General features: G+C 44.6%; 1 protein-coding gene across 7 annotated transcripts in view; it reads right to left on the bottom strand.

The window, feature by feature from the left end:
* MOBP (myelin associated oligodendrocyte basic protein) overlaps nt 1-24,213 on the bottom strand; it is a 45,186-nt gene that overhangs the window by 2,965 nt on the left and 18,008 nt on the right. Inside the window, exons 3-6 of one of the 7 annotated variants that reach the window (XR_009732438.1) lie at nt 18,952-19,161; nt 18,378-18,669; nt 10,301-10,520; nt 80-151 (exon numbers count right to left, since the gene is read on the bottom strand). Coding sequence is in view for 5 of the 7 variants with exons in the window: in XM_061396022.1 (XP_061252006.1) it covers nt 10,481-10,520; nt 18,424-18,669; nt 18,952-19,157 (492 nt within the window). In the remaining 2 variants the exon portion in view is untranslated. Of the gene's footprint in view, nt 1-79; nt 152-7,745; nt 10,521-17,055; nt 17,175-18,377; nt 18,670-18,951; nt 19,162-24,213 lie in introns of those variants that run through there. The other 6 variants (XR_009732439.1, XM_061396022.1, XM_061396025.1 and 3 more) reach the window with 6 other exon arrangements.

Below are 24,213 nucleotides of genomic sequence, written 5' to 3'. Positions count from 1 at the left end.
TCCATACTTAGTGACATTATAGTGAAGACAAAGAGAAAAGTCTTTAAAAGTAACCAAAGAAAAAATACAATTTACTTACAATGGAAGGACAGCATATTTCTCATTGGCAATTATAGAGGTCAACAGACCACAGGACAGTATTTTCAAAATGCTGTTGAGAGAGGGGGAAAAAAAAAACCTGTCAGATGAGAACTCTAAAGTATTTTCCCAGTGGTTGTGTCTGCGCATCTCAATTGACTTCCCCACCTTCTTCAGAAATAGATACTGTTCCTTGACTGAAAGGATGGGTGGGTGTCTGAAGCTGGGCACATGCTAGAACCTCATGCCTTCTGACCACGTGATTGGTCCTTTCCTTTGTTCAGTGCCCTTTCACTCTACCCTAGGATTGTAAATACCACTTGGCAAGGCAGAGTGCTCTGGTTAAGCCATGTATTTCCTGTTCCAAAAGCCTGCCCCACCTCAGGGAACTTGGTTCACTTTGCTCAGCCCTAGGCATGCATGAGTCTAGGTCCAGAGTCAGGGACCAAGATATCCTTTTCTCAGCCCAGTATGGTTCCAGGCCTTGTTCTGTATCAATAAACAGATTGGCTAGACTCTGATCACAGCAGTCATCATAGCAGCCAAGTTCCTGGCATTCTAGATGACTGAAAAGTGGTAAGCCGACCTCTGTCAATTAGCCTCTGAAAGTAGCCCCTCCAAAAATTTATTTCCATCTTAGTGTGCTAAATCTTTTAGATTCAAAAAGTTCATCTTCTTCACTCTGCACAGTAGCCCTGTGAGAAAGTGGAGGTAAGGGAGGCATCATCCTTTCCCGTTCACAAATAAACCACAGCACTGATGAGTTGAATGACTTGACCCAAGTCATACAGCTGATGAGAAACAAGACATGTCTGAGTCAGTTTTTGTTATAAATGCCTTTTCCAGAATCCAGGATTTTTGTCCATTTTCCTGAAACCTTCTTTGAGCCTCTATTTTCAATGCCAGCAATTGAAAAACTTACTAATTTACTATATTTGCTCTTATGTGAAGGTATTAAAATTTTGCAAAGTAAAGGTGTAGACAGCAAGATAAGAAATATCAAGAAACTGAATGTATGTTTAGAAATCAGATAATATTTTAAAAATCCAGACATATATTATACTGAGAGGTTAACATATTCAAATGAAATCTTACTTTATATTCATTGTGGATAAAGCCTAAATAGAAATATTCATAGTTATATTGCTCGGGGCAGAGAAAAAAGGATTTGAAAAATCGAAGAATTTTAGCTCAGTAGATTCTTATTTTCTGAAAGCCATAGCTTAAGTAAAATCAGGTACCTTGATCATAAGAGTTACTCTGGGGAACAGTGGCAAGGATCCACATGTGGGGTCTGACATCATTATCTCCTTCTAGATACTCTAATGGAGACAGAGGACCCTGCAACAGAAGAACGACTCTGCCCATTTCTTTTGCTCTGAACTGATAACATGAGTTCATATTTGGTCTTTCCTTGGCATAGAGTCTCTGGCTACAGACCCTCAAGTAAAATGCCTTGTTCCTCACTAGGGCCAGGGCATGGAAAATAATCGCCTGTTTGTCAAAGTCACAGCTGTAATCCCTAAGTAAGCGAGCTGGAGGGTGAGGGGAGATGGCAGTGCAGTATTAGGTCTGCTCTGCTGTTCTCTGAAAGAGTTTTGTGACCCTGAGCATCTCAGGTTGTCATCTGGACCCTCTGCCCGCTGGTTGGCATTTTCATTTCTGAGTCTTTACTTCCATACTACTCAATAAGCCTCTAAATAATTTTTTCAATATATTTTCGTTATTTACTCAGTCAGCAAATATTGACCTTGTTGGCCAATGACTCTGGGGATGCGCAGACTTATCTGTGAACTTGAGGACAGACCCTTTTGTTTTGATCTCTTAGGTATAAATATAAAAGTCCTTACTGCTCCAGGGTCGTATGTGAAAGGAGGGCTCCTAAAAATTACGGGTGGAGAGCAAAAGTCAGGTAGTCCTCTAAAATGTTTTAATGGGGGCTGAGATTTTGAGGCAAAATGAGCTCTCCGTTTAGGAAGGGAAAACACGTACATACACATATACCCCTGATTTGCCCCCCATGTAAACAGTGGCCTTGTTTAAACAATTTCATTGGCATAATGAATTCCCTGTAGGAGAAAGTCACTGTATAATACTGTTCTAAGTCAGTTATATCTCAGTAGGGGTTAGAAGTGTTCAAAAAACAGAGCTGCTTTAAGAAGTAGCTTTAGGAAAATTTGTTGGATGATATATGTACACTAAAGCTTTTCCACTTTCACAGCAACATGAGTTTCACAAGTCAAAAGAGAGAGGGAATTGGAATGACATGCCAACCAAACCTCCTCCTGTTTGGGCAAGAAGCACCAGTGGGTTTACCCTTGCGGGGGAACCCGGTACCTCCCACCATCTGCATATGATTTTGAGCACAGGGGAGACAGGGAGTCAGGCGGTGGAAGGAAGGGAGCCAGCCTCCCCAGAACACGTGAAGCAGCAGAAGGAAAGAGGCCACAAAAAAGAAAGACTCTGTCTCTATCTCCCTGTCTGTCTCTGACACACACATGCATGCACACACACACACCAGTTTGGTGCTAAATGCCCCCAGCTCCTCCTTTGGACTCCAGAGATTCTCTTACTAGGACTTCGAGAGCTCACTGAAGGGAAACGTACACCAGAAGAAAAGGGAAGTTGTCATCTGAGGAGCCGGATTCAAGTATTTGGAGGACTTTTGGAGACTGGAGAAGATGCAGATAGCAGCAAATTAAAACTGTGGGTGAAAGCAAGTTAAGGAGGCAGATTCAGTAGTGACACAACCATCGTGACTCAAGAGAGCCTGACACGATGGCACCTGGGCAAGGCCAGTTAGGGAAGTGTAGGATAGGGATCGGAGAGACCTGGAGCCAGAATACACTCGGGTGTGGGTCAGCACCCCTCTCGGCATCACTCTCGGTCACCTGATGGTGGGGGCCTGCACGAATCAACATGCTGATTTGGCCAGAATCTCCATGAACAGCTGAGAACAGCGTCTGGAGAAGGCAGCGAAGCCACTATGAAACCCAAAGCAATAAAAATGTGTAAAAATTGTTAGTAGCTCTGCTAGAAATCTAAGCACCAAGATCTTCTGTGAATTTAAACTGTAGAAAAACAGATGAGAGAGGGAAAGAGATGAAAGGAAGACAGGAGCTAGAAGGAGAGGAAGCCGTTGGAGGAGGCGGGGTGACCCCCTTCTGCCCCTTGCTGTTCCTACCCTCCCAGCCCTGGCCATGGGGACTGGTGAGCAAATCAGGTAAGAGTTCACATCTCGGGAACAAGCTGTGACTTAGGAAAATAATGGCATTGAAGTTCTCAATAAATATGCTCTGCAGCTAAAACCTAGTCATGAAAGATCAGAGGAGAAAAACCATAGGGAAGGAAGTGAATGGGATCGTTTTAAAAATAAAGATTTGGTTGGCAGATTACCACTGTAAAAAAAAAAAAAAAAAGGAAAAGTCAGGAAAGTAGATGATACCAAAATCCACAGTAACAAGAGTTGAAGGAAACAGGCACTATTTACATTCCAAGCCAAATAATGAAGTGTCAGCGAGGTATCAGCTGGAAGAAAAAAAGTTGAAAAATGATTTTCTTTTTCATTGCTTGCAGGCAAAGCTCTGGTTGAAAATAAATGCAAAATCTTGCAGCTGGCAGTGGAGGTCCTTAATGATCTCCATCAGCAGAAAACTAAGATTCTGTTAAAGGGTCTGACTCACAAAGCTTATAAGCCAGAAGAGAAAGAACAGAAGCTGTCAGCTGCAGAAGGGGATGTTCACAGAGAATTCAAGAAACGGAAGATGAATTATAGTGAAGATAGATTATGTAAAAATCTGTTAGATCATCATGTGGTGAAAAAAAAAAGCCCAAGAAACCAGACTTTTTATTCCTGATGCATCAAGATTTCTTCCTGGAGAGAAGAGAGATGCTGCCTTGCGGAGACAGGAATTGCAGATAGCAAAGCCAAAGATGGATGTACTTCAGAGGTCTCAGAAATTAACCAAATCCAGGAAGACCACTAAGTAACTCCCATCAGTGAGACATCCTGGGAGCCAGGATGGGAGCCATCCTGGAAGCTCAGGCTCCCTGAGCACACGCCCTGGCAGTACCAGGGCACTCGACCCCACTGTGACCTTCACTTGTTTCTTGCTATGGAAGAGGCATGCCTACAAGTGAATTATCTGTGAATGGGCAACACCTGGGTAGAGGTACCTATGAGGTATCAGGAAAAGATTTGCTTTTGATTTGTAAACATGACTTGATGAAAAACTGCCAGAATGTCTATTGAATCCCACACTCTCTGAATGACAGACTACCCAGCCCTCCTTAATGGTGAACACAATGGGGATTTCTCCACTTCATCGCTAATCAAACAGACTTGCTTGGTGGACAACACAGGGCTATGCTTGGACCATCACCTGGGCCAAGAAACTATTTTCAGGATCTGATAAAATATCAGCAACTAATATTGGCCCTGGCTTCACTGACAAAGAATGGCCCTAAGAGCTCTTAACTTTCTCCAGGGAGGGCTGGCTTAGCTAATGCCGGTGCCAATAACTTCCCATCTTCACCAGGAATATCTGCCATTAACTCAACACAAAAATGACTAACATTGCCATCAGCCACCTTCTCAAACATGGACCCACACATTCCCAATCTTTCTTCCTAGTGAGCTTATATCTTTTTGCTATAGGAAATTTTAGAAACATAGACCCTCTTGCTATAAGAAAGTACCTTCTTTCTTGACCTTCCTTACTTGAGATTATCAATCATTCTCTCACTACAGAATACATGCAGCCTATGGGTTCTAGCAGAGAAGGCAATGGCACCCTACTCCAGTACTCTTGCCTGGAAAATCCCATGGACGGAGGAGCCTGTTAGGCTGCACTCCATGGGGTCGCTAAGAGTCCGACACGACTGAGCGACTTCACTTTCACTTTTCGCTTTCATGCATTGGAGAAGGAAATGGCAACCCACTCCAATGTTCTTGCCTGGAGAATCCCAGGGATGGGGGAGCCTGGTGGGCTGCTGTCTATGGGGTCGCACAGAGTCCGACACGACTGAAGTGACTTAGCATAGCATGGGTTCTAGAAAGGAGCTTCTCCTGATATTACCACCTGCTCCCCCAGGACTCCAGCCTCGGGATATGTTGGGATGCTTCAAAATCCACTATGAATGTTATTTTGGTAATTAGGTGAACACTGTCTTAGAACTCAGGCTTCCCAGATGGCTCAGTGGTAAAGAGCCCACCTGTCAATGGAGGGGAGACAGCAGATGTGGGTTTGATCCCTGGGTCGGGAAAAATCCCCTGGAGGAGGAAATGGCAACCCACTCCAGTATTCTTGCCTGGAAAAGTCCATGGACAGAGGAGCCTGATGGGCTACAGCCCAAGGGGTCAAAAAGAGTCAGACATGACTTAGAGATTGAGCATAGCTCAGAATTTAGTTTTATTGTTAAGAGATCTTTTTGAACCAAATGACTCAAATCTGATAGATATTTGATTTGCTATGAAGACCACCCCTTGAGCTTTCACCTTTCATTTTCTCCACTCTCCTCAAACCTGTTTTATGTACTATTAATATAGTTTATACAGTTAATGTATCTTGTGCAAAAGAGATGAGTTTGAATATGATCCATGTTGAATATAAAACTTTTATATCAATTTGCTTAAAAGGAAAATAATTATCAGAACTATTGGCTAATCTATGTTCTTTTGCTCATCCAAATATTGGATAAACCTTGATCAAAAGTCAAAACACTCAACTCGATGGTACATGAATGTTGCCTTAGAGGAAATAAGTAGTCATTGAAATACCCTTACCCATCAACTGAACCTAAATCTATAATGTCACTGCCAAAGAATACACTCTTCAAGAAATCACTTAGAAAATTACCATCATAAGTATTCTATCAATATTTGAGAATTCCCTACTGGTCCAGTGGTTAGGATTTGGCACTTTCACTTCCGGGGCATAGGTTCAATCCCTGGTCAGGGAACTCAGATCCTATAAGCCCCACGGCAAGGCCAAAAAAAAAAAATTTTTTTTTTCTGCTTTAGCCATGAAAGTAGAGACTGTTGGACTCTTTTACCCTAGTGGGACCCTTTATCTATATAAAATTAGAAATCAACATAGACCCTAAAAGCTGCTTTAGTTGACATGGAGGTGGCCTGGATCCTTGTTGGTTCTCCTTCCCACTTATCTCATAAGGTGGCATCTCCAAGTACCCCAGGGTTTCACCAAGCTCAGTTTGGCAACTTTCAGTTTGCGACATAATAGCAATAAGGTCAAGGTCATGATTCAATGGCCATGGAGGCCATAACCAACTTCTCCTATTTACAAACATAAAACTCTATGTGGCACAGGATAGATAAATCGTTGATACTCAACAAAAAAATGTTATCACGATCCTTACCCAGCATTCTTGCAAGTGTGTATCTGTGTTATGAATAAGAAGAATCAGTAGGCAAAATCTCTCCGAATTGCAAATAAAACACCCCACTCTTGGGCCAACAGCAGCATCTTTGTTTGTTAAAAATACTTCATTTTATTTCAGTAGAGATAGTAAGTACCTGTTATGATGTTATTAAAGGGGTTGACGTGTATGCTATGGAGTCAGGCAAGAAGCTCTCCTGGGAGAATAAGTTTTCACATTTCTCTGGTGTCTGAACAGCAACCCAGATGGACATTCAGCAAGTTACTGTCCCACAGCACAGCCCCATCTCACTGTGATGTGTCAGCGTTTTTGTAGCTTCCCATAGTGAAAGCTTCCTTGTAATTCTATATTCTTTGGGGAGATTAAACTCTGCCCTTCCTCTCCAACTCTTCCATCTTCCTCTCCTGAGACCACCCGAGTCTCAGATTTAGATCTTAGATTCACCTTTAAATGTGACATTACAGACAACAACTTAGTGCCAAGATATTGCCTTGAATTGTAACTTAATTAATGAAATTCATCTGGAGAAAGGTTTAAGAAGATTTCAAAGACCTTAGATAAAGTGATTTCTTTATAATCCTCTCCACTCTCCTCATATCTCTGACCCCTAACAGCACCACCATCACCCCCATTTGTGAACAGGGCACCTTCCCTCCTACTCCAGTAGAAATCAAAGCCACGGCAGGAATTGCCTCGGGCTCCTGTCACTGATCCTGCAAACCCACCAGAACCCATGCTGTCCTTTCCTTTTTGCTGATGAGAAGGAACCCCTGCTCCACACCTGATGCCCTCACCTGTGCCCTGGCTTCCTCTCGCCAGCCTCCTCACTTCCTGTTATTCAGTCACTAAGTCATGTCTGACTCTTCACAACCCCATGGACTACAGCATGCTAGGCTTCCCTGTCCGTCACCATCTCCCAGAGTTCGCTCAGTTCCTGACTCCACCAGTTATCTTCTCCTCCTCCTCCTTACACCCACTCCGCTGCCTCCTTCCCAGCAGTGTTCAACATGCCAGGGGTCAGCTGGCCTCATGGAACACCCCTGCTATGGTCCCCTCCTCTGCCTCCCTTCCTGGTGGAGCTGAGTTGAGAGAGTTGCATCTTCCTTGCCCAATTTCTGTTCTCACCTCCCATGGACTCTCACAGAGGATGCCCTACAGAGTCACACCCTAGAAGGTTCCTTGCTGCTGAATACAATAGACACCTTTGACTTCTCTCTCTGAACTTTTGGAAAATTATGCCTATTTTAAGAATAACAAACAAACACCCATTCAGTCAACAAGCATTTATTGAGATCTTACTAGTGTTGGGAGCTTAGAATGTGGCAGTAAACAAGTATTGGCAGTTGTGGCGTTTACATTAGAAGGAGGTGGGGTCCCAAGTAATAAACAAGTAACTATATGAACAAGATGGTTCAAGAAGGTGATCACTGCTAGAGCAATGCGGTAGAGCGTAACTATGGAAACCACACTGACTTCCCAGAGAAGCCTCTCTGACATGGTATTTGAGTTGAAGGCATTAGTGCAAAGATCTTGGGCCAGAACATCACAGCCAGAATGAACAGTAAGAATAGAGCCCTGAGGTTGGCACAAGCACTTAATAGATACGACAACATATCACTTACACGTACAAAAGCAGAGACCAGAAAGAGGCAAGAGAGTGTGGTCTTGCTCGGTAGCGAAAGGGCTTCTAAGTCACAAGCAAAGTGGACCAAGTCTGGAAGAACAATGGGCTCTGTACCCTTTGTGGTTGGGGCCTGGCTCTGCCTCCCCTCCTCCAGCCTCATGAGGGTTGGAGGGGTGGAGGACTGGGAGAAGGATCTGTTCCCTGTATCCTCCACCCTTCAACCCTGGTTTTAGAAACCAATAGGCACATTGGCAAAAACAAGTTGGAATAGCCTTCTGGAATGGACCCCACTGGAGCCTGAAGAGAGATGGATGCCCTCAACTCTCTCCTTCCATCCCTCCTCTCTGAGCTGGGTAGGGAAAGTAGCCTAAGGAGGGGTGCTCCTGCAAGGCCACTGCTGGGTTACACAGTGGAATCCTACATCAAGGTCAGCCCTGAAGGGAGCGTGGTCTTCTCTCATGATCAGCTTCAGCGCTCAGGGTCCTCCAGGGCCGTGGGATTGACATAGAACTCAGAGGGGCTCTCCAGTATTTGTGCCTGGGAGCGAAGACAAGCCCAAAGATATTCTCCCAAAGCCAAGTTTCTAAACACACACACACACACACACACACACACCAATCCATAGGAGCACCAGGTGATCTGAGGGTCCTCTGTTTACCTGGGGGCATTGCCCCCCAACATGTGCATATGTATAGGGAGTACAGTAGAACCAGAGTGGAGTGAGGGAGTAAGTTCCTATGGCCCTGATCAAGAATCCATCCTCAAGATTAAAAAGTCCTTTTCAAGAGCCTAGGGCTACAGATAGTGGGAACAAATCAAAAAGATGAGAAGTCAAACCCAACCCTGCTCCATGATAACTGGCTTCAGACCCCCACACCCCACGGAGTGGGTTCACACACAGGGAGGGAAGTCTTGGACTGCTCAGCTGCCCCAACTCACCCCTCCCCTGGCTTAATTCTCCTCTCCCAAAAGCCAAGTTCCTCTCCTAGCTTTCCTGATCCCTCTACAGTATATAAAGGGGTCCAGGCACAGAGAGCGGGGGTGAGGGGTAGGGGGGTAGGTCTCAGCCCTCCCCAAGGAATCTGGGGCTCCATGGCCTGAGAACAACAACTCTCTGAGCACCCTTTCTGGCCCTGCGAAGGTGCCCTGGGGTCTGCCTGTGTCCTGAGGTGGGGAGGGGGGAAAACAGCAGCGCTGCCTCCCAAGGGGCCGACTTAGCTGCCTTGTCTCTGAGCCTTCGGGAGAGGGGAGGCGGCCAGGGTTCTGAGCCCAGATTACTTGCCCAGGGTTTCACATTTTACAGAGCAGGTAGTGCTGGAGTTGAGACTGTCCAGAGGGGTTATGGCACCCCACTCCAGTACTCTTGCCTGGAAAATCCCATGGACGGAGGAGCCTGGTGGGCTGCAGTCCATGGGGTTGCTAAGAATCGGCACGACTGAGCGACTTCACTTTCACCTTTCACTTTCATGCATTGGAGAAGGAAATGGCAACCCACTCCAGTGTTCTTGCCTGGAGAATCCCAGGGATGGGGAGCCTGGTAGGCTACCATCTATGGGGTCACACAGAGTCGGACACGACTGAAGTGACTTAGCATAGCATAGAGGGGTTGGACTTAGATGGTTTCCTGAGAGTATTTGCTGTCACCCAGGAGGGGTGACACCCACAGATTCCTGTGTGAGGCTGGAGACAGGGGCCTGGGGGTGGGAGGGAGCGCCTTCCTCAGACTTTTCTCCAGCTTCTGACCCAGCACATTGGCCGCCTCTGGCATCTAGACAGCTCCTACCCTCCCTGGGAATCTCTTTGCATCTCCGGACCATTTGGCAGCCTAATGTCTTATTACAAAAGAACTTGAATCTTCCACACTTGAAGCCAACTGGGCCTCTGACTGTGAGCTAGTACAGGGACTGATTAAGAAGGTCAGATGGAGACCAAAGGGCGCAGGGGGACAGAGGAGCCCAGGCAGAGGGCTAATGACAAAGAAGGAGGCCAGGATTAAAAGTCAGCCTAGGCAACAAGATGCTAGGCACGGAGGCGTCTTGAGGTTGGATGACAACATATGGGCTGGCAGTGGGGCCATCCTGCTCCAGAGATCCTGAAAGCCTGTGTACATCCTTCAGGGGACAGGACTGTGGCTGAGACCAAAGGGTGCTGCAGGGACCCACCGCCTGGAGCCTAACGCACAGAGGTGTCCCCTCTCACCTCCAGGCAGGTTGCCCGGCAGCGCCCGCCCCACGGGGACTGTGGGCATCGGCTGTGGCCACATCAGCAGGTGGCGGCCCCTGCTTCATATTCAAAGCCGGGTGACCTGTCCCAGGGCACGTGCGTCGAGAAGCAGTGAGTCCAGGAGCTGAGGCCGACCGTTCACTTGAAACTCCTCCATCACTTCTTCCGAGGGGTCGGCTTGGTCTTCCTTTTCAATCTGGTTAACAAAAAGAAACAGAAGAGCCCTCAGCATCGCTGAGTGATGTGTCCTTTCTCGGGGCTCGGTTAATGGAACTGTAGATTTATAGACTACGTTTGAGGTGATCACGTCTGGTAAACTCAGCCTTAAAAATCTCTCTTTAATTTCTCACTTTCTGGAAGTATCTGGCCAAAATAATATGATAATATTTTTTTATTTTATAATAAGATTTTATATTTTGGGCCTGAGCCTGGGAAAGATATTCTTTAAAACCTCTTCTGTCTTTATTTCCAGTGATTATTGTTTTTATGTTTAATCATTGCAAATATTTTGAAATACAGAAAAACACAAAGAAAATCAAAATACCACCACTTCTAGAAAAAGCTAGTTTTACTGCCTATAGACATGCACACGTGAGCATACACACAAATACACATAGGGGTGTGTATGCACATTATAAAATTGTGGCCATATTGATGAGTTCCTATTTTGATGCAGAATAGACTTTTCAAGAAGGAGATAACACCCAGTTATTTCCTGATAAATATGTGATCATTATAAATATGTGATCCCAAAATACTATTGCTTGAAAGTTTATTCTCCAACTGAGGGGTTAAATTAGTTAGACTGCAGAAGTCTATGTGGCTACCTTCAAAATGAGGTCATGTCAAATAGTTTCAGAATATCACTAAAGTTCTTAATGTAAAAAATAAATAAGAAAAAAAATACCAAGACAAGTGCATCAGGAACATGCATTTTTCCACCAGAGACTAACCTTATGAGGATCACAGATTTTCCTATAATTTGGGGACTTTGAAAAATTCAAAATAAAATTCAAAATAAAAATAAAGTGTTAACAACAGCATTCTCTCAAACTCCAAATTATATGGCAAGTGCTAATGCCCATCAGAAAGGACCCAGGACACCGGGAAAAACAATGAAGAAATACTTTGCTGAAACTTGCCTAGTGAATTGTAGCCTGATAGGTTGGAACACGTCTCTTGACATTTAGGAAGAGAATCTGTCTTCTGGATCTTTTCCATGCCTTCCAGACATGGGCCAGCCTGTTCACATTAGAACGTCCTATAGATCCTGCTGAATATAAAACCCTGGATGCTGACACTCGTGTGTATGCTCACGTAGCCTGGGTACCACCTCTGCAGTTACCACTGCACAGAGACCACTTAGCATCTTAGATACTCTGAGCACCTGGTTATGTCACGGGCTCCCCTGTGTCCAACCTGTGCAGCAGCAGCCCCTGAGTTCCTTCTCAACCAAGGGAAGCAACCAAGTTGGGGAAGACTTGCTAGTAGTTAGGATTGAGTGACACAGTGTATCTGTTAAATAAAAGTTCTAATAAGAGCCACTTACTAGTAGTAGAAAATGATGAACTAAGCATTTTACCATGATCACAAATAAGGTAGATAATAGCCACATGTCACAGATGGGAAAAACACAGCTTTAAGAGAATAAGTGACTTGGACAGGCAGCTGTGCTTAGCCTCAAATCTGATGCTGAGGTTTGACCTTTCCACCGGGCTGGACTGACTGGGCCCTGTGGTTGTGAGTATTAGATAGAGCCCAGAACTTCCCTGGTGGTCCAGTGGCTAAGATTCTGTGTTCCTAATGCAGGGGGCCTGGGTTCAATCCCAGGTCAGGGAACTAGATCCCATATGCCACAGCTAAAGATCCCATGTGTCACGATTAAGACCTGATACAGCCAAATAAATAAATATTTAAAACAAAAAGAAAAAAAAGAGTCCCTGCTCCCACGACTCTTGCACCCTCCAGCAAGGGAGATGGACCCTGGGGTGTCAAATGTACTAGCTGAGCTCACATTGGAGTTGGCCTCTGCTCAGTGAGAAGGCTTTGTCTAAGGGCCATTCCCAGGCTCCTTCCCACTGAAGCAATGATGACTCTGCAGACACGGGGATCCTCTGGCTACATGACCTACTCTGCATATCATCCCCATTGGCCCCATCTGGCCATTGGCCAAACCAAAATAGGAAAATAACTGGCCACTATTAAGCAAAAACCAAAGCTGTATAACATGTCCTAATCATCATCTTGTAGCCTAGCTCTGAAGGGTGAAAATTGTAAAGGCCTTCCACATGGCAGAGCAGAAGAAACAAACGGCTCGGGACCCTGTGGGGTTGGGGAAAGAAGAGGCGTGAGTCTGGCCTACACATAGTCAACCATCACAGGACTGTTCTTTGGGGTCTTAGTTCTCCTTAAGAAGAGCTGGCCCTAAATGTAGATTAGAATTAAGTCCATCATGTAAATGCAACCCCGGGAGCTTCGTCTCTCATAAGCATCAGGGTGATGTCAGTACCCGGTGATCCTGGGCAATTGCCCAAGTTAAGAATTCTAGTGGTGATGGGAACCTCTTTGATTCTGTAAATGCAAAGCATATTCATGCCCATTCTCTAGTGTGATGCTAGAGGATGTCAATGAGCTATGAGGAAAGATAAGCCACATCCTGAAAGAAGAATTTGAGGTAAAAACAGGTATGAGCCTACAACTCAACCCAAGTCCAATATCTAGTTGGGCCTAGGCCTTTGGAATCTAATCCCTTTTAATTATTCAAAAAAGACCATTTGGCAAGGACTTAATCTTATTAAAATATTTTCTAAAAATAAAATGTTCTAGGTAAAATAGCAGTTTAAACCACCTACAAAATCTAGGCATAGAGAGCAAAAAGGAAAAAATAAAACTGTCTCTTTTTACAGATAACATGACTATCAATGTAGAAAATTCCAGAATCTACCCTCTCCCACAAAAAAAAAACACTAGAATAAGTGAGTTTAGCAAGATCACAGGATACATGATCAGTATACAAAAATCAATTATATGTTTATACACTGGCAATGAACAATTGAAACTGAAAAAGAACTATTTTAATAGTACCTAAAAGCATGAAATGCCTACGTGTAAAGCGAACAATATGTGTAAGATCTGTATACTGCAAACTTCAGAACAAAAAGGAGCTAAATGAATGGGGAGATATGCCATGTATGCTTCTCCCCAAGATACTTACAAACTTAACACTATCCCATTCAGTTTTACCAGGATGTATTGTAGAAATTCACACACTGATACTAAAATTCCTATGGAAAAGTGGAGAATGAGAACAGCCAAAAACAATTTCAAAAATGAAAATGAGTGTTGGAGAGTTTACATTAAACTGATTGTAACACTTACTATAAGGCCATAGTTAATGAAGCTGGTTAAAGAAAAGATACATAAATTAATGAAACAGAATAGAAAGTCCAGAAATAAATCCACACATGACCAACTGATTTTTGATAGAACTGCAAAAGTTATTTAGTGGAGAATCTTTCCAACAAATGATGCTGGAACAATTGAATATCTGTATGTAAAAAAATCTTGAACCTCAATCCATATCTCACACCATTTACAAAAAATTAACCCCAAATGGATAGTAATATAAAAGTTAAATTTTGAAATTTTGAAAAGAAAACATAGGAGAAAATCTTTGTGACCTTTGGTTAGGCAAAGAACTCTTACACACAATACAAAAAGCACACATACAATACAAAAAAACATGATATATAAAAATAAAAAATTAATAAGTTGGATTTAGCCAGGGTTTAAAACTTTGGTCCTTCACAGAGACACTGTTAAGAAAATGATAAAGTAAACCACAGATTAGGAGGAGATATTTGCAAAACATATATTTAACAAAGGGCTTATATCCAGATATATATTTTTATATATCTGATACATATAAAATAATTATATTATTTTACAATAATATAATTATAATATATTGTTATACAATAATACAATATTAAGACACAATAATAAAATAATTTGCTTTTTAAGTGAGCAAAAGATCGAGCACACACTTCACCAATAAATGTCTTTGGTGGATGATATATAAGTTCATTTAAAAAGCATAATTAATCAATAGGAAAGGCAAAATTAAAACTACAGTGAGGTACCACAGCTCTTATGTTAGAATGGACAAAATTTTAAAGGGCTTCCCTGGTGGCTCAGTAGTAAAGAATCCGCCCACCAATTCCGGAGACGCAAGTTTGATCCCTGGGTTGGGAAGATCCCCTGGAGAAGGGAATGGCAACCCACTCCAGTATTCTTGCCTAGGAAATCCCATGGACAGAGGAGCTTGGTGGGCTACAGTCCCTGGGGTCACAAAAGAGTCAGACACGACTTAGGGACTAAACAAGAATAAAATGAACCCTTATGTTCACTGCAGCATTATTTATGAATAGCCAAGATATGGAAATAAGTGTCCATCAATGGATAAGTAAATAAACTGTAGAGCATATATATACACACACACACACATATACATACATGCATATAGTTGGCCAAAAAGCAAAAAGTTCATTCAGGTTTTTCCATAACATCTTGCAGGTATATGTATAGTATATATGTATAATAATCCATGTATGCAATGGATTATTATTCACCCATAAAGAGGTGTGGAATCTTTCCATTTGTAGCAACAGGGAAGGACCTGGAGGGCATTATGCTAAGAAACATAAGTCGGAGAAAGATGCGCATCATAGGATCTCTTCTACGTGTGGAATCTAAAAAAAGCAAACAACCAAATGAAAAACAAGCTGAGAGAGAGAATAGAGGCAGAGTAGGGAGGAGAAGTGGGTAAACTGTTTTGACTTTTTTTTTAGTTTAAATAAACTGAAGAACTTAAAATAATTTAAATAGTGAACACTTAAAACATTTTAAAATCAAACTACCAGGATTAAAAAAAGGAGTCTGATGGAGAGAGAGAAGGAAAAGCCAGAGGCACCTGGTGAAGTTTAAGAACAGTTGCTGTGGGAACCCTTAACAGCGCAAGCTGGGAGAAAAGCAGACTGTTGATAAGTTGGATGAGTCCACTGGTGATTTCAGAACTGGCTCTTTGTTTCCGTCATTGGAGAATAAACTCCATAAGAACAGATGGTCCAGACGCAGCTCCATCCAGCAGAGCTCAGCAAGCCCTCAGCACAGCCTCGAAGCCTGTGTCTCTGGTATTCTTAACCTACCCTGCTGCTGCTGCTGCTGCTAAGTCGCTTCAGTCGTGTCCAACTCTGTACGACCCCATAGACGGCAGCCAACCAGGCTCCCCGGTCCCTGGGATTCTTCAGGCAAGAACACTGGAGTGGGTTCCCATTTCCTTCCCCAACTTTCCCGAACCTCTGATTCTTTCCTCCTCAGAGTATGACTTGCCTTCATCTTAGCCCATTAATGGGTCTCTCTGCTTTCCAAAGCCAGACAGCTTTTTGTGCTCCCATCAGTGGCCCACCCCTCCACACACACTATGAAGGAGCCTTACTCTACCCACGATCTCTATATCCTCTCCTTTGTTTCTAGGCTCAGTCTCACTTCTGCATCCCTTCACATCAACTCTAAATGTACTTTAAGTTATGGTTAAAAAAAAAAAAAATCCAGAAAGTAAAATTGGCAAGCCTGTGTGTGTGGTGAGAGGTTGGAAGTCAGACGGGGGCTTGGGTTTCCAGTGGGAGTGACTAGAGGGGCTGTGGTGTTATTTGCTGAGATTCTTGGTAAGAGGAAGAGTGGGAATTACTAAAGACCCAAAAGGCCTTTGTCAAAATTGTATAACCTCTAAAGGTCAGATCTCAAGAATGACACCATTTCTAAAAGTAAGTCAATTTCAGGAAAGCCTTTTGTGACCTTCTCTTCAGGTGGAATTTAGTAGCTCTGCTTCAGAGTGAATTTTTTCCCATTAACCTTCCTCCTACGCTTTGATTTAGGACAGTCAGTGTCAATAGAGTATTGCATGCATATTGCATAGTATGGTGAAGTAGTAGCCGTATTGCATTGCCTTAGGACCTTTGGGAACCTGAGAAGGGAGAATGAGTACCCCAGGAAGGGTTCAGATGAGTCTGGGATGTCACTGGACACTATGATTGAAGCCTGTCAGGTCCCCTGGTCCCAGGGAAGGGCAACAACTGAGGAGGAACAGCCTATAGAGGTGTCTTCTCTGATACCCACCGAGAACAGCTAACTGGGGGAGTCAAAATACACCACCACTCAAATATTTAAGTAAGGAAAACCAGCGAGGCTAAATCCAGACACATCTGTGTCTCAGAGGAGACTGGCTTTCATTGTCTTCCTCCTCCTGATGTCCCCCACCCAACACCCATCACACAACTCACTGGGGATAGTGGGCTTGAAGCCACCACCATGGATGCCTTGCCATGTACAATTAGTTTCCTCTGCTCTCCACGTTTCCTCACCACGTCCATGTATCAAAACTTACCCGTCACAGGACCTTAGTACTCAGGCCCCTTCGGAAGGCATAAATTAACAACCAGATTACCTGGTATACAACTCCCTATTACACTTTTAGTGACTTAGCAGTCACTTACCAATCTGTTATTTCTCTTCACAAATTAACCTCAGCTCATCTATGTTGGGGATGGGGTGGTTACTTGCTGAAAACGCAGCTCCCCTGACCTCAGCAGTGACCCAAGGAATTAGATTCTTTGTGAGCATTTTAAGATTCCCCAGTTGATTCTTCTACCCACTCCAGTGTTCTTGCCTGGAGAATCCCAGGGACGGGGGAGCCTCGTGGGCTGCCATCTATGGGGTCACACAGAGTCGGACACGACTGAAGTGACTTAGCAGCAGCAGCAGTAGCAGTTGATTCTTCTATGTACTAAATCTGAAAACATCATGAGACATGCACACACTATTATACGCTATATAGTCTCTGAGCATCAGGGACTGATCAGAGACTGATCAGAGCATCAGTCTCTGAGCATATATGAGAATCTCAAATACAATTACCACCCACTGTTAACTTATAAAACAGGTTCATTTTCAAATACTAAAAGGATTAAAGAATTGGCTTGCCATGCGTGTGGGCAGAGAGTATATGGGAAATCTCTAACCTTCTGTTCAATTTTACTATGAACCTAAAACTGATCTGAAAAAGCCATCTATTAAAAAAAACAAAACAAAAGGCTGACCTGCCTAAGATGGAGCTGATGAGCACTTGCTCTCCGGTTCATCTATTCTGTTGACAAGCATTACCCTCTTTGGTTGTTGTTCAGCCACCAAGCTGTGTTCAACTCTTCGGGACCCCACGGACTGCAACATGCCAGTCTTCCCTGTCCCTCACCACCTCCCAGAGTTTGCCCAAGTTCATGTCCATTGACTCGGTGATAACATCCAACCATCTCATCCTGTCGCCCTCTTCTCCGTCTCCCTCTTATCCTCTACTTATTCTAACCTAGCCTCTTTGAAGCCCCAAACAGGGAGCCGTTCTCCAGGTTCCCATGGCCCAATGCACATGCTGATTATGAGAGTTCTAGCGCATTTAGCCCTACACTGGGCTAACTATTCTCTCATTTGGTCCTGGTGAGTCACAAACAACCTGGTTGTTCCAGCTGCATCCCCATCCCCAACATAGTATGTGGAACTCTATGCATACGCAATCAAGCTTGTTGAATGAATGAATGGTCTTGCCATTGAGGTTAACATCAGATGAAGTGGGTTGTGGGGAGGGATGAATGATCTGGCTGACCCTCTCCTTTAGCACACACACAGATACCCCTGAGAGTCCCCATTCCTTCTCTCTCTGAGACACAGAAATCGGGGGCCTTGTTTATTCAATCTGTCACTGTGGTTCACATTCTGACTTTATAAATTAATCATTTCCAGCCCTATTAGACAAAGGAAGCAACCCATACTGCCACCTGAAGTATTGTACCAACAGCATCTTTGAGCAAAACAGGAGCCACACCAGGAGTTTCAAACCAGGGGATTTAATGCAGGGAACCGATGACACAGTGTTTGTAAGGCTGAATGAAGGAGGACCATTGAGATAACCCATTGGTAGTAAACACAGGAAGCAGCTACTAACCTGAGGGCTGGGGGGAGCAAAAGGGAAGAGATGGTGTTACCAGAACCTAGAAGCTTTGACGGGGGACCCCCCACGGCTGGTGCCTGGCCCTCTCTGGGGGCTGCTGCGCGGCTGCTGCTTGGCCTTCTGAGGGGGCCGCTGCTTGGCTGGTGGAGGTCGGACTTCTGGGCGGGGGCGTGGCTGACGTTCGGGCCTCGGAGGGGACCGTGGCTTGGCTGGTGCTCTGACCACCGCGGGGGGTGCAGCTGGCTGGCGCTTGGGCCTCTGAGGGGACGTTGCGCGGCGGCTGGTTCTGAGAGGGCCAAAAGAAGCTGCAGGCTGGGGCAGTGGCTCTCCTCTGCTGCCTAAGTGATGCTGACAGGAGCTGGAACAGGGAGGCAGCCCTGCTCCCCCTCCCGCCTTCCGGTCTCCCTCCAGTACCTTCCAAAGGCAGAGCCTAACAGGGAGCCGACTGCCAGGGGCTTGGGGGAAGCGCAGTTTGCAGAGAGCCCCGGCCCCAGCGTCACAGAGCAGAGCGGGAAGGGGGAACTCGGAGCCAGAGACAGAGGCGCCGGCGGCAGCACAGACCACTCACCTGGTCTTCTGGCAGGCGCAGCAGATCCAGTCCTCCTCTTTCTTCTGGTAGAAGCAGCCACTTTTACAGATGCTGTACTTGCGGTCCACGATCTCGCGTTTGGAATTGAGGAAGGTGAACGGCGGGCAGCAATGTATGCTGAAGTGCTCGGAGAACTTCTGGTTCTTGGAGAGTCTGGGGCCCTCCTTAACCACTTTCTGACTCATCTCACTGGGAAAAACAGTGAAGGAGGCAGGGGGAGTGGGGAGACATAAAACTGCACGTCAGGCAAGGGAGGTTTCTACTCAAGGAACCCACTCCCAGCCTCTCCCGTGGTCCCAGCTCACATTCAGAGCTGTCTTCCATCCTGAATCTAGGTCAGTTTCCTGCCCAGCTCTATGGAAAGGAGCTATTGAATACATTGCACTTTTAAAAAAAAAAATTATTTTAAAAATTTTGAGTACAGTTGCTTTCCAGTGTGTGTTAGTTTCTACTGTACAGCAAAGTGAATCAGCTGTACATATACATGTGTCCCCTTTTTTGGATTCCTTTCCCAATTAGGTCACTGCAGACCATTGAGCAGAGTTCCTTGTGCTATACAGGTTATCATTAGCTTCCTATTTTATAGGAATCAACAGTATATATATGTCATAGTATATATATAGACATATATACATACATATATACATACATATGTCAATCCCAACCTTCCAATACATCCCATCCAAAATTTTTTTTAAATATTTATATGATTTTTAAAGGTTGCACTCCATTTACAGTCATTACAAAATTTTTGCTGTATCCCCCATGTTGCACAATACATCCTTATAGCCTATCTTACACCCAATAGTTTATGCCTAGGCAGTACAAGGGAAGAGTTTGTTAATTTCTACTTGTGTATTTTAAAATCATGTTTTCTGAAAACAGACTCTCTTTTCTCTTATGTGTTAGCCACTCATTTAAGACAGGAAAAAAATATTATAAAGCCAAATACATCTATGGCAAAATAATGTTGTAGATTTAGGAGTGACTGTTTCTCTACAGAATCAAAAAAGATTTGTTATTAAAAACATAATTGCTATTCATACAATAAAATACTACACCAGAGAAACAACAGACTATAGACACACATCAACATGTTTGAATCTCACAAACATAATATTGAACAAAAGAAGTCAGACACAAAGAAGTATAAGCTGTATGATTCAATTTATATGAGGTTCAAAAACAGGTAAAACTAGCCAAGTGCATGGTGCTAGAAATCAGAATATAGTTATATTTGGAGGAGGTGGGATCTGAGAAGAGGCAGGAGGGAGCCTGCTGGAGCAGAAAATGTTCTGGATCTTGATCTGGGAGATGACTGCTGCTGCTGCTGCTAAGTCTCTTCAGTCATGTCTGACTCTGTGCGACCCCATAGATGGCAGCCCACCAGGCTCCCCCATCCCTGCGGTTCTCCCTGGATTCTCCAGGCAAGAGTACTGGAGTGGGGTGCCACTGCCTTCTCCAGGGAAATGACTACACAGGTGTATATGTATATAAAAGTTCAGTGACCTCTGTACTTCATTTTTGTGCATTTTACTGCTTACCTAAGTTAAAAGGGGGCTTCCCTGGTGACTCAGTCAGTAAAGACTCTGCCTGCAACACAGGCAACCTGGATCTGATCCCTGGGTCAGGAAGACGCCCTGGAGAAGCAAATGGCAACCCCCTCCAATATTCTTGCCTGGGAAATCCCATGGACAGAGGAGCTTGGCGGGCTACAGTCCATGGGGTCGCAAGAGTTGGACACGACTTAGCAACTAAACCACTACCTAAGTTAAAAAGGAAGAGCAAGAGGAGGAAGACAAGAAACTAGGGAACTTTGATTCTTGGAAAAATTATGAAAGGGTGGGTAAAATCTTAATTACTACAACATCCTTTGAGAAATGTGACACATGCAGAAATAGTCCTACCTAACACTCCAAAACATTGAAGCACACAGGGGACTTAAATGACTATTAATCAACAAGAGCCTACAGATAAACACAGGTAATGTGCATATATACTGGACACTGAGTGTGTTCTTGCGCTCAGCAAACTCAAAGTCAAGCTGCACACACAGGCATGCAATATGTCATTGCAAGACAGGATGATGTCAACCAACAGAAAAAAGTACAAAGATCAAGGAAACCATGAGAAAGTGATGAATTCTTTGAAAGCAGAGCAGATAATCTGGGTTGGGTTTTATTGCTGTTGTTTATTTGCCTGCTCCAAGTCTTAGTGGCGACATGCGAGATCCTCAGTTAGGGCGTGTGGGATCTAGTTCCCCAACCAGGAATTGAACCTGGGCCCCCTGCATTTGAGGCACAGAATCTTAGCCACTGGACCAGGGAAGTCCTGGTCTGGGTTTTAAGGAAGACTATGTTAAAAACAACTAAGTTACTCTGAAGGAATATTTTGATGTTTGTTTTTGGTTTCTTTTGTTTTTCATTCAAGTAGAGTTGATTTATAGTGTGTAATTTTTGTTGTTGTTTTTTGATGGGATTGTCTTCTGCTGTAGTTAGAAGTTAGGGCTGAGGAGCAAGTTGAGTGTAGTTATAAAAAGAAAATACATCCTTTTTCACCTCATAGACCTTGTAGAGTCCAAATTTTGTGTTACACCTGTTATATATGTTGCAAATGTTCTTTCCTGATGTTTCGCCATCTTGTATCGTGTCAAAAAGAATTAATCTTTTTAAAAATGAATGGCTGTATCAGGTCTTAATTGCAACGTACAGGATCTTTCGATGCAGCAACTAGGGCCTCTCTCTAATTGTGGCACACAGGCTTAGTTGCCCTGAGACATGTGGGATCTTAGTTCTCCAGCCAAGGAACAAACCCTGGTCCCCTGCACTGGCAAGTGGATGCTTAACCACTGGACCACCAGGGAAGTTCCCCAAATTATTAATTTTTAGGTAATTAAGTTTCCAGCTTCCCAGGGAGTTCAGTGGTAAAGAATTTGCCTGCCCGTGCAGGAGGCCCAAGTTCAGGCCCTGGGTCAGGAAGATCTGCTGGAGAAGGGAATGGCTACCCACTCCAGTATTCCTGTCTGGACAATTCCATGGACAGAGGAGCCTGGTGGGCTACAGTCCATGGGGTTGCCGAGAGTCGGACACAACTGAGCGTGCACACACGATACAGTTTCTTACTTGGGGTTTTATATTTTAGTTAGGAAAGTCTTCCTCACTTCAGAAGTTCTTAGTCATAGTCATGAATATCCCGTTTTGGAAGAGAATCTTCTCTGAACCTCATTTTCATGTCTCTTTCTCTCTATAACTCCTCACTTCTATAGAGAAGTTACCAATAAATACTCTTTTTTCTCTGTTTCCACATCTCCTCCCCATCCGTGCACTTTTGTCTGGCTTCTGTTCCTATTTGCCCAAAGAGAAGTGCTTCCCATAAAGACCTCCATGCTGCCAGACCGGCCGTCTTCTTGTCTGAGCTCTCTTTCCATGTAAACACTTCCCTGTCTGGTCACTGACATTCTCTTAGATTCCCTCCACCATCTCTAGCACTTCCATCCCAGTATCTCTCATAGGCTCATCTGCTTTGTCCAAAACTTTTAATGTTAGAATTCTTCAAGGTACAACAAATACTAAATGATTAATGGGGTTGCTTCAAGCATCCAATTCAGCGTTTATTATATGTTCCAGTTGTACCAGGCACAGCCTCTGTAAAGAACACAAAGCTGAGTCATACTGAGTCCTGTCCTCAAGAAATGTATCCACCAGCTGGGAAGACAGGCAAGGACGCACATGGCATGCTCATGAGTAACAAGGCCCATCTATTGAGCCCAAATATGTACACATCTCTGGATCAGATAGACATCCTGCTGACGGCGAGCTCACAGTGTACATGAGGAATGTTGCATAGATGTCAGTAAGTGCAATGCAAGGATGGCGTGCTCTGGAACATGAGAATGTGCTGAGCAGTGGCACAGAGAGTCCACAAGAGCGGGGCCACATGTAGGCTGGGGAAGCAGCTAGAATATAAGGGGAAACATTTCATCTCGCCCTGAGATTTGGACAGTCAGAGATAAGGGTTTGTGGAAGGATGGAAGCGGTTGATTCCTAAGCAAAGATACATTGCTTATCCTAAGCAAAGATCCTAAGCAAAGGTGAATTGCAGTCACCCTGAGAGTCTGCCCTGTCTGCCAGCCAGCATGGGAGAGGTGATGGTGTCAGGACACGGGTGATGAGGTAACACAGTTACCCGTCTCTGTGAAGGCTCTAGCCCTTGTGTGTCATGCCATCAGCCAATCAGAAGTCTAAATCCAGGAGAGGGAGAGATCATCTCATTGGTCTGGGTTATCATGAGTTGAAGCATGCTCGCAACATCCGCGTGGAAATGGACACCTGAAACTCAGGAGCCAGAGCTGTCGTCTCGAGGGTCCTTCCCCTCATGGAAAAGGCACCACCTTGGGAGTGGGTGTGGTAGATGTGAGCTGAGTGAGGAGCCATGCCAGGCGAGGCTCCCAGGAGCAGCAGTGGGCCTACCAAGCCCCAGGAAGAGGGTCTGGGGAAGAAGGAGCTGTAGGGGCAGCCAGGGAGGTGGGAGGAGCCTCTTATGCTATGCTATGCTATGTCACTTCAGTCGTGTGTGACCCCATAGACAGCAGCCCACCAGGCTCCCCCGTCCCTGGGATTCTCCAGGCAAGAACACTGGAGTGGGTTGCCATTTCCTTCTCCAGTGCATGAACGTGAAAAGTGAAAGTGAAGTCGCTCAGTCGTGTCCGACTCTCAGCGACCCCATGGACTGCAGCCTACCAGGCTCCTCCGTCCATGGGATTTTCCAGGCAAGAATACTGGAGTGGGGTACCATTGCCTTCTCCGGGAGGAGCCTCTTGAAAGTCTCCAAATTTGCAGGAGGAGGACATGGATCATCAGTATTGAAAAAACTGCTTCGTACAAACAGGCATTTTTAGACCAGTGAGACCCTGAAGTTGATTTTTAAGGTCTGATTCACTGTAATTACAAGCCTGGTGATCTTCCAAAGCCTTACCAAACCCTACACACAGGCAAAGTCCAGCTCAGGTTTCTGCTCCCCTGGGAAATGATGAACTGAAACCCTCTTTAAGGTCACAGCACACGGAGACAATGCTACTCAGCTTTTCACAGGCAATTCAAACATCACCAGTCCCTCTAGCCTGCTCGGGTCATCTTGCCCCCTGGTGTTAGAGGGAGATTTTAAGTCTCCTGTGCTTCTGAATTCCCGCTCTGACTGAATTCTCAATTCCCACCCACCTGACAATATGCCTGGGCCCACTCT

Source organism: Bos javanicus, chromosome 22, assembly GCF_032452875.1.
Source record: "Bos javanicus breed banteng chromosome 22, ARS-OSU_banteng_1.0, whole genome shotgun sequence".
Taxonomy (NCBI): Eukaryota; Metazoa; Chordata; class Mammalia; order Artiodactyla; family Bovidae; genus Bos; species Bos javanicus.
The sequence above is the reverse complement of the archived record's forward strand: the minus strand, read 5'-3'. Positions and strand labels throughout refer to the sequence as shown.